Source organism: Lissotriton vulgaris, chromosome 11 (genome assembly GCF_964263255.1).
Source record: "Lissotriton vulgaris chromosome 11, aLisVul1.2, whole genome shotgun sequence".
Lineage (NCBI taxonomy): Eukaryota > Metazoa > Chordata > Amphibia > Caudata > Salamandridae > Lissotriton > Lissotriton vulgaris.
This window is the reverse complement of record NC_141699.1, coordinates 67,613,690-67,628,117: the sequence shown is the minus strand read 5'-3', so window position 1 is coordinate 67,628,117 and position 14,428 is coordinate 67,613,690. Positions and strand designations below refer to the sequence as shown.

The 14,428-nt window shown below is 44.4% G+C and overlaps 1 protein-coding gene across 1 annotated transcript in view; it reads left to right on the top strand.

Annotated features, from left to right (window-relative positions):
* The window catches only part of SNAP29 (synaptosome associated protein 29), a 39,246-nt gene extending 26,440 nt beyond the window's left edge, over positions 1-12,806 (top strand). The window contains exons 5-6 of the mRNA XM_086942715.1: positions 11,272-11,373; positions 11,508-12,806. Of these exons, the coding sequence (XP_086798841.1) occupies positions 11,272-11,373; positions 11,508-11,668 (263 nt within the window). The 3' untranslated portion in view covers positions 11,669-12,806. The remainder of the gene's footprint in view (positions 1-11,271; positions 11,374-11,507) is intronic.
* Positions 12,807-14,428: the final 1,622 nt, after the last annotated feature.

The following is a 14,428-nucleotide window of genomic DNA, read 5'->3' as shown; positions in this document are numbered from 1 at the left end:
GTGAGGGTGGCCATGATGATGTCCATCGTGGGGTAGGTGGTGGAGGTGGGGGCGGCAGTCAGAGGTGAATGGCTGACCAGGGAATTCGTGTGCAGGTGGGAGCGTGGGCTGGTGTTCGAGGAGGTATGCGTTGTGTTGGTGTACGGGAAGGTGTTAGGGAGGAGAGATGTTTTGGGCGGGAGGGGTGTGGATGAGGTAGGGAGGAGGTTGGTGGTATGAGTGAGGGCATTGGTGGTAGGTGGGGGGGGTCAGGGTGTATGCTGGGAGACTGATAGTCGTGGTGGGGGAGCAGGAAGGGTAATGGGGGCTGAGAGTAGGAGGGGAAATGGGATAGGGGATGGTCCTGTTGTGGGGAGGGGGGAGTTAAATTAAGAGAGGAGGTGTGTTCTGCGTGATTGGTTAGAGGGTAATGGGGACTGAGAATGGGGGGGATGAAGGGGGGGGATTTGTCGCAGTGCGTGTTGTCGTGGTGCTGGACTAGGTTAGGTGTGTTGTGTGTGAGAGCTGTGCTGTTAGGGGTGAGCGGAGTAATGATGCCCGCTGTAGGTGTGAGAGGAGTGTTGATGGTATGTGTGGAGGTCTGGGGGTTGGTAAAAGGGGTGGGGGGTGTGAGTGGAGTATGAGGGGGAGCGATCTGTGTCTGTTTGAGGCGTGTGTTACAATTGCATGGTGCTGAACTGGGATAGAGGGGTTGTGGGTGAGAGATGGGCGATCAGGAGTGGTAGGTGTGACCCTCATTGAGGGGTATGTGGCTGTGAGGTCATGGTCGATGGGACTGGAGGGGATATGAGTGTTGGACCACGGATGGGAGAGGTGCTCTTTGAAGGTGGGGAACAGGTTGTCTAGCAGTTCCAGGTTCCTGTCTGTGGATTGAGCTAGGATAATCCAGTTATTGTAAATGGTGATGGTGGCTCTGCCTGGAAAGAGTTGGGATGATGTGATGGAGAGAGTTAGGCTGGGAGCGGATTTCCTGGTGGAGGAGACGGTGAGTAGGGTGAGGAACGCTTTTCTCCATTGAGCTCTGCGTGTGGTATGGAATATGATATCAGTGTTCAGGGATCCATTGACCGGTGAAAAGTAGGTGTCAGCAAAGGGCGTTTCAGGGTGTGACCTAAGGACGTTGTGTTTAAAGCGTTTAGCGGCTTTTTTGGTGAGTGACGGTGGGTAGTTGATTTTATATGTGTGATTGCCGATAGGATCCATGTTGCGATGATGGTTTAGGAGGGAATGGGGGAATGCAGTATAGTGGTACGCATGTGCAGGAAAACAAATACATACAGTAGGTTACACAGTGCAAGAGTAGTACTAGTGATCAATCAGCATAGCCCACATGTAAGAGTGTGCAGAGAAACATATACATACAGTAAGTTATAGAGTGCAAGAGTGGCACTAGTGATCAATCAGCATAACCAGGATATACGAGTGTGCAGTATAGCAAATACATACGATATTACAGTATAGCAAATACATACGATATTACACAGTAGAGCAAATATATAAGGCATTACAAAGTACAAAAGTGAAGTAAAATACTGGGAAAGGGTACAGATGCACGTATCAAGTTACATGGCTCAAAAGTGACCCTAAGGGGCAGAAGTGACACTAGTGATCAACCAGAGATGTATGGATCAAGAGTGGCCCTAGGGGGCAGAGGTGACACTCGTGTGCAACCAGAGATATATGGGATAGTAGTCGGTGCCTTAGAGAGAAGAGTGAAAATGGATGCAGGTTGTGTAACTGTGCAATAGTGCAGGATACATTAGAAGTATATTACGTATGAGGTAGCAGTCTGTGCATAACAGGAGAGAGAAAGTAGGAATGGGAGTAGGTTACATTAGGTGTATATTCAGTATGAGGTAGCAATCTGTGCATAACAGGAGAGAGAGGTAGGAAAGGGAGAAGTTTACGGGAATGTGCAGAGTAGTGCAGAATATAAGTGCAAGTATAATACTGATAGAATATAGAGATAGGATCCAGATACAACAATTTACGTGCGTCAAAACTCAAGAATCGAGAGTGACATTGGTTGTCAAACCAAAAAGTATGAGGTAGCAATCAGTGCATTTACAAATGTTCAAAATACAGGTAAAAGTGGCACTAGTGAGGAACCCAAATATATGAGGTAGTAATCTGCGTTACAAATGTTCAAAATACCGGTATAGGTATAATACTGCAATGATATGCAAACACGCTGTCATATATAAGGTAGCAATCTGTGTATTACAAATGTTCAAAATAAAGCTAGGAGTGTAATACTGTAATAATTGGCAGACATTCTTACATATATGAGGTAGCGATCTGCACTATACAAATGTTCAAACTATAGGTAGAAGTATAATACTCCGGTCATAGGCCAGCATTCTTTCCCACAAGTCTAAAATACTATAGTCCAATAGTGGCATTGAATGTACTTAATGCTGCTTACACAGCCCTGTAAGCTGCCTGCTGTAAACTTTCTGAGGGCCAAGGTGTATTTTGAGAACCCAAAATAAGTGCTGTGTTTTTTTTTGGGGGGGGGGGGGGGAAGAAGTAGTTGACCGGTGCCTCTATTCTCTTGCCTCACTGTCCAAGATCAGCTTATTGTGAGTCCTCATCCAATGTTATCACGATCTGGAAAGTTGCTTTAAGAGGCTGTGTAAACCTTTTGCTTTGTGACTTCCTGCGCAACCAACTAATGGTACCCCGCACTAAAACTGTGATGTGGGGAGACCGACGGTTTGTGGTAGCAGCTTCCAAACTGTGGAATACTCTACCCCAGGACATTAGAGCATGTCCCACACTACTCCAATTCCGCAAAAAATTGAAAACTTGGTTGTTCAATAAATAAGTTCTCGGTATAGAATAGTGGTCTGAGCAGGCAGCTTAACATCTAGCCGGCAAATTAATCAGCGCCAAGACACCCTAGGGTATATGCTGCGCTTTATAAATGCCAATAAATAAATAAATAAATAAATAAATAAATATGTATACTCTAGCTTGTGAAATTGTTTCTCAGTGCAGGATCACAAAGCCAAGAATTGGCCTTTCTTGCACCTGAACGTCTTCAGCATATAAGTAGGCAATCTTGTGAGCATATCAGAATTGCCTACTTGTATGTAGTTACCTCGTAGAAGAATGCTAGAGATGAGTGTACCCAGTACATGAGCATGTAGACAAGCGAAAATCTAGAATCTAACGTAAGTCTTAACGGTAAAAAGGTTTGTGGGGAGCTCAGGTAGGCTTCAGGGTGAGATATGTTGGTGTTTGTGGAGGTGCTGGTACGGGGCGTTCTGCAACCTACGAACTTCATTGGAGCACTTACAGATGTTTATAAATGGTGAAAAAATAGGAGTGGGGGTCTTTTATGCGAGAAAGAAAAATGCATGCCTAGCAAGGAAAGTGTTATTTATTCGGACCTCAGGTCTGTATGATTAAAAACAGGGAAGATGAAAGTCAGGGTAATTATGTCCTTGCCTTTCTAAGAGTCTACATCAGTGGTTCCCAAACTTTTGACTCTTGAGGATCCTCATTGAGTTACTACTGGAAGCATGGGACTCCCAAGCAATTTGGAGGATTTACATTTCAAACATTAAAACAGAAATTCGAAAAAAAATAAAACATGTGTGCACACAAACAAATACTCTAATTGCTAAGTATTTTAGGGGCATTTTTACCAGCCCCTATCACCATGGGAACGTTACTTTTTGCGACGTTCCCGTGGTGATAGGAGCTTCGCCTTATTTACAAGGCATCATTAAGCCACTTAAAGTGGTTTAGCAGTGCCTTGTAAATAAGACCCCCTTTCACCCAATGCTTATCGTGAAAGAGGGGGGCAGTGGGCGTTTTCTCTGCACCATCCATAGATTTTGACGCTGCCCCCTATTTACAAGGGCAGCGTAAATGGGAGGCAGCGAAAAATTAAGACCAGGGAAAACCTGGTCTTAACTTGGCGAAACAAGGAGAAATGCTTTATTTCTCCTCGTTTTTGCAAAATGCCTTGGATTGCTTATGTTCACCTTCCTCCACATCAACAATCTAAAAAAAAAAAGACATTCTGTAACTTCTATGTGTCCTGCATTAAGCAGCACACATAGAAGTGGCAAAACGATATTTCAAGATTGTTTATGTGCAGGAAGGGGGACCTTTCTGTGTGGATAAACAATTTCCCCCTGTTAAGTGTAGCGCCAGCGCAGGGGAAACGCAGGGCTGCACCATATTCTTGTAAACATGGTGCAGCGCTGCTGGCGGAGTGTGTTGTTAAGCCAAGGAGACTAACGACACTCTCCGCCGCTTTTGTTGTATTTTATATTGAAAAAATGTGCAAGAAAACGAAAAAAATTAATGGGAAGGTTGGTGCTGCATCTCCGTGACTAACTTTTCAATGGTTGGTTTTATTTCGCAGTACGAGGCTCCTACTCCTGCCAGAGCCAGACTGGAAATCCAAAGCAGGCCTGGCAAATAATTTCAGACCAGTCCCCAGAGGGTGCAGTGAGTGAGCCTGACCACTACAAAGGGGACATTGGGAGGCTCTCCCCCCCAAAAAATTTAGCAAACAATGGTGCAGTCTACAACACATTTATCATTATATATTGAATTGTATTCGCTTTTAAAGAATAGTAAATGAAGACCAGACTATGCACCAGAATACGACCATCTTTCTGGGGGTTCTTCAATGATTCCCCCAGTATCACTCAACAGTGCTTCTCATCTCTCCATTGCCCCTCTGTCACATGTATTTCATTTTTATAGCATCTCTCATACCATTGTCCGATGTCAGAGCACTTTACATCACACACATATAGACAGTGAATCATACCTGTAAATCAGTGTATAGAAAATGTTACATTAGGCAAAGGGGACTACAAAGTGTAAAATTCACATGTCATTCATACTGGTAGGCATTTTTAAAGAGTGCTTGGTCTGGAAAAGCACAAACTCAAGATTCAGAACATATCACAGTGGTTAGCATTGACTTTAACAATAAAAATGTATTTCCAGCCAAATAAACTTTTTTAGCAGCATCAGGATAATGAAAGACTGGGACAAAACATAAGTCACTAACTTGTACCTTGCAGTTTGCAAGAAGCTGTTTAATGACAGTTTATAGGTCACTGTGCTTGATTACATTTGTCACTTATGAACTGCACAGTAACAAAAGAATCTTTGTGACAAAAGCAGTAACCCACTGACCTATGCATATAAAATATTGTTTATAAAATACATGGTATACGTTCTCCGCAGTGGGCATATTAACCCTCTGTGCAACATTAGATAAGTCAAAGCTGCCACTGGACAAAACTCTCATCTCTCTCCAGCAGGGACATTAATCACTGGTGTCATCTTGACACTTTTATTGCTCTTTGAAAACTGCTAATTACACAAGATACTTGGCAGAGCTTTTAAAACTGCTGTCAGCGGACCCCCTGGGAATGTGTCGGGGACCCCTGGGGGTCCACGGACCACAGTTTGGGAAACACTGGTCTACATCTTTCAAGCTGTTACCCCATGACTATTCTTCAGGACCAAGGACTTAAACTCCCTGATACCACTCCTTTTATACCATATAACTGCACAAACACTGCATGCTAGGGATATAAAATACATACATGCAGCACCTATTTGGTGTTATAACTTGAAAATGTATGCTAAAATATTGCATCCTGGATCCTCAGAGTGAAGGGACACTTTTAGTCACGCTTATATCAAAGCTAGGGCTTTGCATCTTGGATCCTCCGAGGCAAGGGGCGCTTCTAGTCACGCTTATATCAAAGCTATGGCTTTGCATCATGGATCCCCCGGGGGCGAAGGGGCGCTTCTAGTCGCACTTATATCAAAGCTATGGCTTTGCATCATGGATCCCCCGGGGGCGAAGGGGCGCTTCTAGTCACGCTTATATCAAAGCTAGGGCTTTGCATCTTGGATCCTCCGAGGCAAGGGGCGCTTCTAATCACGCTTATATCAAAGCTAGGGCTTTGCATCTTGGATCCTCCGAGGCAAGAGGCGCTTCTAATCACGCTTATATCAAAGCTAGGGCTTTGCATCTTGGATCCTCCGAGGCAAGAGGCGCTTCTAATCACGCTTATATCAAAGCTAGGGCTTTGCATCTTGGATCCTCCGAGGCAAGGGGCGCTTCTAATCACGCTTATATCAAAGCTATGGCTTTGCATCATGGATCCCCCGGGGGCGAAGGGGCGCTTCTAGTCACGCTTATATCAAAGCTATGGCTTTGCATCATGGATCCTCCGGGGGAAGGGACCCTTCTAGTCTCACTTATATCAAAGCTATGGCTTTGCATCATGGATCCCCCGGGGGCGAAGGGGCGCTTCTAGTCACACTTCTATCAAAGCTAGGGCTTTGCATCTTGGATCCTCCGAGGCAAGAGGCGCTTCTAATCATGCTTATATCAAAGCTAGGGCTTTGCATCTTGGATCCTCCGAGGCAAGAGGCGCTTCTAATCATGCTTATATCAAAGCTAGGGCTTTACATCTTGGATCCTCCGAGGCAAGGGGCGCTTCTAGCCACGTTTATATCAAAGCTAGAGCTTTGCATCTTTAATCCTCCGAGGCAAGGGGCGCTTCTAATCACGCTTATATCAAAGCTATGGCTTTGCATCATGGATCCCCCGGGGGCGAAGGGGCGCTTCTAGTCACGCTTATATCAAAGCTATGGCTTTGCATCATGGATCCCCCGGGGGCGAAGGGGCGCTTCTAGTCGCACTTATATCAAAGCTATGGCTTTGCATCATGGATCCCCCGGGGGCGAAGGGGCGCTTCTAGTCACGCTTATATCAAAGCTAGGGCTTTGCATCTTGGATCCTCCGAGGCAAGAGGCGCTTCTAATCATGCTTATATCAAAGCTAGGGCTTTACATCTTGGATCCTCCGAGGCAAGGGGCGCTTCTAGCCACGTTTATATCAAAGCTAGAGCTTTGCATCTTTAATCCTCCGAGGCAAGGGGCGCTTCTAATCACGCTTATATCAAAGCTATGGCTTTGCATCATGGATCCCCCAGGGGCGAAGGGGCGCTTCTAGTCACGCTTATATCAAAGCTATGGCTTTGCATCATGGATCCCCCGGGGGCGAAGGGGCGCTTCTAGTCGCACTTATATCAAAGCTAGGGCTTTGCATCATGGATCCCCCGGGGGCGAAGGGGCGCTTTAGTTGCACTTATATCAAAGCTAGGGCTTTGCATCATGGATCCTCCGGGGGCGAAGGGGCGCTTCTAGTCACGCTTATATCAAAGCTAGGGCTTTGCATCATGGATCCTCCGGGGGCGAAGGGGCGCTTCTAGCCACGTTTATATCAAAGCTAGAGCTTTGCATCTTTAATCCTCCGAGGCAAGGGGCGCTTCTAATCACGCTTATATCAAAGCTAGGGCTTTGCATCTTGGATCCTCTGAGGCAAGGGGCGCTTCTAGTCGCACTTATATCAAAGCTAGGGCTTTGCATCTTGGATCCTCCGAGGCAAGGGGCGCTTCTAATCGCGCTTATATCAAAGCTAGGGCTTTGCATCTTGGATCCTCTGAGGCAAGGGGCGCTTCTAGCCATGTTTATATCAAGGCTAGGGCTTTGCATCTTTGATCCTCCGAGGGAAGGGACGTTTCCAGTCACACTATCAACCAAATTGTTATAACTTTTCGTGTTACATGTTTTTGTTAGTTGCATTTAGTTGGTATGTGGAATGCCATGAAGGCAGCGCAAAGCGTGTCAATCAGAACCCATTGTATTTTGGAAGAAATGCTGAAACTGGCTTTGAATTGCCTCTAACATTTGGATTTCGCAGAAACGGACGGCTCTGCTCGTCTTGTGTATCAAACCCACAGGTGACTGTAGGAGTTGGAGAGGCCAAGCATGCTTTAGAGACTGCATGATCGTGCTGATGTTTTGGGGCACGAATAGATGTAGTTCTTGAGAGACCGACGTTTGTTGTGAGGGCTCAAGTGGGGGGTGAGAAAGTGGCATCCTAAGCCGCTACACATATTCCTGTCAAAGAAAAGGCTAGGAGCTGACTGCCCCGGGCCCCGCCCTAGAAGACACTAATACAGTCATAGAAGTAGATCATACAACTGAATGTGCCAAGTCGTTTAACAAGCCATTGTGTAAGGCAGATGCTAATGTGAGGCTGAGACTCATCAACATAATTAAGTGGTCTAAGGATATTCGAGGGGTCTGTGCTGCCAAGACATTGAGAGAGAGAGAGCATGACGGTTGGTTATGGAAGATAATTTGATGTGTTTTTAATTCACTTTGTGCTCTGCTTCCAAAATTTCTTGTAAGCCAAAGAATGCTGTTTTAAGCCTCTATATAGTGAGGTTGATCTTGCAGAGTATGTGGATGAAGAGTGGATGCAAGCTGCAAATCCTTTTTTCTTCTGCATCATGTCCATGAGAGCCTACACTAGCACTGTGCACGAGTGACCCTAGAAAGGGGGAGAGGGGCATTCAATGCTATACACGAGTTGATGCTGCAGTTCGAGACCATAATGGAAAACAATTCTAGTGAGTGGCTACCAGTTAAGAATAATGTTCGACTCCAGCTCATCTACCTATGTGTATTTGAATGGGTATTTTAGGTGTACTGTGTGGGAGAAACATATTTGAGTGATGCTCAACCTGGTATGTATGTTTTCGTCATAAGTAAAGAGCTGGATATGTTCAGGGCAAAGATCGTGCTCAACAAGTGAACCGCAGTCCAGGTATATGTGACAGAAAATGGTTTGCCCATGCGCTGGTGGCTGCACCACAAATCGTTTTTAAAATAAAAATGGGCGTCTGTGTCAGAGCTCTCAATGAATGTGAAGGCTATCATATGTATTTACAGAAATATCCCAGTGGTGTCTATTAATGGCTGAGATGGTCAAGGATTTGTCCATCACACAGTTTAAAGAGACAGCAGAAACGGTGGCGCATGAGGTGCAATTAGTGTCCAATCTTAGCAGGAGCATTTAATCAAGGAACTGGTGAAGCTGATATGGATAGCGGGCACATTGCCTGTAGTGATTGACAGCTATGGTGATTCACTCAGGATGAGGGGATTGTGGGCATTCTCCACCCAGTTGTGGACTAAAAGACTGTATCAAGATATGAACCATATAAGGGGCAAGCGACCCTAGACATCGCAACTGTTTGTTTTGCTTCATATTGTATACTTAGTATTCAATCCATTTACATTCTGATTGGATGCCACTGCTATAGTTTATCATGCTGGTAAGGACAGTTAGAATTTGTAGGATGAGCTCTGCCTTACTGTGAGCATTTCCTCAAACGCTGATTCGGGAGGTTTGCAAGGCAGGCATAGCAGTTGTTTTCATGCTTGTGCAAGGCAGAGGTGTAAGGAAGTGCGTTTTTTAGAAGGTTTTGTGCTAACCCTATCTAAAGTAAAAATAATAATAATCTGAAACTATCAGCTTACGGTACCACAGGCTAAATATATATGGGTGCTACCCTGTGGAAAGAGATGCCTAAAATAAGCATGGTGGGTGTGATATTGAATGCATCATAACCTCTGGAAGAGGAGAATCTCCAGGCGTTCCTTTAACCCCCAGATGATTTAAGATTTGCAAATGGAGTGATCGATGTCCGAAACGAGAATCCCTTAAATCATTTGAGCAGAATGGAAATGTTGGGACTCTGTTTTTGTAGTGGGGGAGTATTCATGAAGTAAACTTAGCTTTTGGATCACAAGGACCTAGAAATTCAGGGGTGCACTACTTAGGTCGGAACAGACATGAGCACATCGTTGAGTCGTCTGGTAGTTTAGTGTCTGTCTGTAAAATGCTCTTCAGTGTAAGATCAGACTATTGCCCGTGGTACGTGCATGCACCACACAAGTTAAAGGGGGCATCCTGCTTGTTACTTGGTGAATTTGAGGAGTAAGGAATACATCTTAACTTCAAAATATCAACTTGGTCTGTGAACTGTGCTGGTGCAAAAAGGTTGGTGAGGAGGAGGTTGATATGGTGCTGGTAAGAAGGGTAGTTCAGTTTAGGAGATTTTTGAGGTCAGCTTGCATTGGATGTGTATAAGAAATGAGAAAGTTGGTAGAGCATGGATGGCCCAAGGAGCCAGCCAACACCTGGCATTTCTGACTTTCCTAGCTCTCTAGTCCATCAAAAATAAATAACAGAATGTGAGGAGAAAATCATTAGAATTCTGCATCCTATGCATGTTTCTGTTCCAGACCACTCCTCCTCTTTTCGCCATACGTTTCCCAGTCCCCTTACTCTGTTCCTTCTCAAAAACTCTATCTTTCTCACTTCCAGCACTCTGCTCCTCCTGGAATTCAAGGTGCTCTGAAATGGCCTAACCACAGCCCGTGTGTGCTGCATGGAGCACCAGATATAAATGGCTTTTGGCATTTCTTTTCCTTTCTGATGCCATATAAGATTCTGACTTCTGGAGAGTAGATCAGCCAGACATTTTAGTGGCAACACAATTGTAGGGGTTGATGTCCTATATTAAAAAATGTTACTTGATTTAGCTGTGTCTTTGCTTTCAATCTGCTATGGAGGTATGTTTTAAAAATATATGGTTTCGTTTCCTTGTCCAACATGAGCATAGGCCAAATCCACCATGACCCACGCTTAAAATGCAAAGGGGAAATGATTCAAGGTTTTTATAAAAAAGTAATTGGAGTAGATGTACTATGAGCTAATGCTAAGCAGGGGCCATGGGCTGCAGGCTGTTCTGTGGCTGTCACTAGGACAGGGATAGAGTGCAGCGACCGGGATAGAGAGCAGCCATCTCTGTGCTCACGCCCAAAAAACCTCTGTTTGAAATACAGCTCGGTAAAGCACATACTTGTTTGGTGCTGTGAAATTTGAAGAAGAAATCCAATGCAATGAAGTCATACAGTGATACTGGGCAATGGGTTTTACGCCCTCAGTCCAGGAGAACATTAAATATGCAACCCAGTCCATTCCTTTAATTGTGAATTTTCTGTTTTATAATTGCAGAATAATAGAGTATATTTCAACCTCCTGGTGTTTGGGTTCTTCTGCATTTCTGCCATTTAAGCATTATGATTCTGAGAGTCCAGCTTGTCCTTATTGCCAACACAATTGCCTTTTTCTTATATAATGCTTTATATAGACATTTCGTTTTTGGGAGTGTCCTTGATTTTTAATATTGAATCTGGAGCATAGAGATAAAGTGAATTATACAATTATCATGTGATGAAGCTTGCATTTAAACTTAAACTTGAGTCTTCTGGTTTTTAAGTGAACAACTTGGCCAACTGATAAAATTGTCAGACCCAACTGTTTGTGTTTTTATTGTGAGTTCTTTTACCTTACAGAGGTTAGCAACAATGCAATCAGTGCCTCTTCCTCCAGCTCCCAGCAGTACCCAAAGAACAAAGTGCTCCGGGATTACCACCAAAAGGTGGACAACAATTTAGGTGAGTAAGTGTTACCCGTGGACACAGTCCTGCCCTGGGCAATCCTTCTCTTTCCCTGCATCCCTCCCTCAGAAAAGTTGGCAATGAGAGCACTGGGTTTTTCACTCACTATGCTATTTCCTCTCTCATCCCAGATGTGATGTCATCTGGACTTGGTCGACTGAAGAACCTGGCACTGGGATTGCAGAATGAGATCGACGACCAGGATGTCATTTTGGGGAGGCTTACAACCAAAGTGGAGAAAGTAGACTTGAACATTAAAAGAACGGACCAGAAGATCCGAAAGGAGCTTTAAAACACTGTGGTGGAATTTGTGCAGTCACTCAGTTCTGAACTTCCAGGCCTTGAATGGATGCTTTTTACGGTCCAATCAAGGCCTTTATTTTGTTGCTGGAGTATATGTCATAATTGTTTTTACAGTGTTAGGTAGCATATGACTCTGCTCCCACCCACGAAAAACCTCATATGTGAAATTGTTTGCATCCTAAATCATCTTTGAGCTGGTGACCAATATCTGTGCCTTTTATGTAGCCTATGTATATAACAGTCATAGCAGACAGCCATCTTACCCTTTTTCTAGTTAGAAAGGAAACTGGGAAGGCGTTGTTCCCGCAGTCTTCCGCTTTGCCCTCTGCTTCTAGTCTTTGGGACTGTATCAGTCTCACATGTCTGCCCTGGTGGCATCTGTGTCCTACACTGAGCTCCTAGAACTATGTTTGTTCTACTCTGTGACTGATCTCCGACAGTCTCTCTACTCCGCCCTCCCTCAGGACCCGCCGACACCCTTCAGGACTTCCTGCTAGCACTTCATTTTCCAGTTTTATTTTGTACCCTTCTTTCCACTGTAGTTATACTCTGCAGATCAGAGTTTTTGTTCACTTTGCTGTCCTTTATTGTCCTCCTTGACTGGAACGAGCTGACCTCAGAGGCCATCCCTCTCCATTGTGTTGATACTTGTAAATTGTAATCCAAGCTCCTCCTATTTGTGGCTGTTGGAAGAACACAGAGGGTCTTTAGAAGCCACTGTATATTCAAAGACTTCTTTTACCCATGCATAGCTCAGGGCTTTAATTTTATTAAACTATCAGTCTCCGAGAGCAATCCACCATAAGGCAGCAAGACTAATAAGCAATTTGTGTAACCTCTTACCGAGGCTTTTTTTTTTTTTTTTTTTTTTTTTTAGATTTGTGCTTTGTAATTAAGCAGGTGACGGATAGGAAAGCAGCAGCACTGCACAATTTTAAAGTAGTTGATTCCATAAAAATCAGGAAAGAGGTTAAGTGTTATAGTGCTTTTTAACTCACCCTTGAATTGATCTAGAAATATGAAGCTTTAAAAGCGTGTACACCTCCTTAGTCATTCACACAGTTTACACCACCAGTGAGGTGCATACGTACTCTATATCATTGTAATAAAGTTCTTTAACTTGTGTATACAGTGGTTCATTGTTCATCGTTACTGTGAAGTAGCTAATTTCTTTCTTTCAGTATTATCTTTACACTCCAGGCCTAAGATTTGTTAAAGCAGTGGGAATAACGAGCTGGATGCGCCTGGGAGACGTTTGTGAACAGTAAAATGATGATTTATAGGATGGCTCCAAACCCCTTTCGTAAATGGTGTAATTCTAACCCTACCCCGAAAGCTAACCATAGTCTTAGCATTAACCCTTAATCTAAAGGTTACCCTTACGTAGACCCTAAACCTATCCCAAACAAACACCATAACAATAACTTACATTAAGTGCCACAAAAATAACTCCTTTACCTGAGTGCTTAAAACAATAAAATGTTTGTAATGACTAAGCAGAACTTTTCTTTGTTTTGACCTTACATAGCGGGAATTCTTTGTCATCGTTTCCTCCGTTAGGTGTCTTGTTGTTGTAAACTAATCTCAAAACAAACCTCCGCCCTTGACTACTGCACGATGATCAATGGCCGACTGTATGACCTCTGTGCTTGATAGGGGTTCCAAGTACCCTTGACCGACTGTATGAGCGCTGTGCTTGATGGTGGTTCCAGGTGCCCTTGGCTGACTATATGACCTCTGTGCTTGATAGTGGTTTCATGTACCTATGACCAACTATGACCTCTGTACTTGATGGGGTTCCAGGTGGCCTTGACTGACTGTGTGACCTCTATGCTTGATAGTGGTTCCAGTGCTTTTGACCAACTGTTTGGCCTCTGCTTGATAGTGGTTCCAGGTGCCCTTGACCAACTCTATTGCCCCTGTGCTTGGTATTGGTTCCAGGTGCCCATGGGCGACTATGACCTCTGTGCTTGATAGTGATTCCAGGTACCCCTGACCGACTGTATTGCCTCTGTGCTTGGTAGTTGTTCCAGGTGCCCATGGCCGACTATGACCTCTGTGCATGGTAATGGGTCCAGGTACCCCTGACCGACTAAATTATCTCTGTGCTTTAGTCTTTGGGACTGTATCAGTCCCACACCTCTGCCTTGGTGGCATCTGGATCTTTCACTGAGCGATTAGAACAGTTTTTGTTACACTCTGTGACTGATCTCCGACAGTCTCACTACTGCCGGCTGTGACCTCTGTGCTTGATAGTGGTTCCAGGTCCCCTTGGCCGACTGTATTGCCTCTGCTTGAAAGTGGTTCCAGGTGCCCTTTGCCGACTGTATGACCTCTGTGCATTAGTCTTTGTGACTGTATCAGTCCCACATGTCTGTCCTGGTGGCATCTGGGTCTTTCCACGAGCCTCTAGAACTGTTTTTGTTATACTCTGTGACTGATCTGCGACAGTCTCTCTACCACCGACTATGACCTCTGTGCTTGATAGTGGTTCCAGGTACCCTTGGCCGACTGTATGACCTCTGTGCTTGATAGTGGTTCCAGGTGCCACACATTCTAGATAACAGCTCTGAGAGGAGAATGGTGTTTCCTTCTCCAGGTCTACTTTCATGCCTCCACAACAGATCCCATCAGAGCACCTTAAAATCTGTTATTTGAAAATTAAGTACACAGCAAAAAAATAATCAGTCATTGAACAAATATAACTGGTAACTTTAAGTGCTTTTATGACACTCGTCCGTTTTTTCTA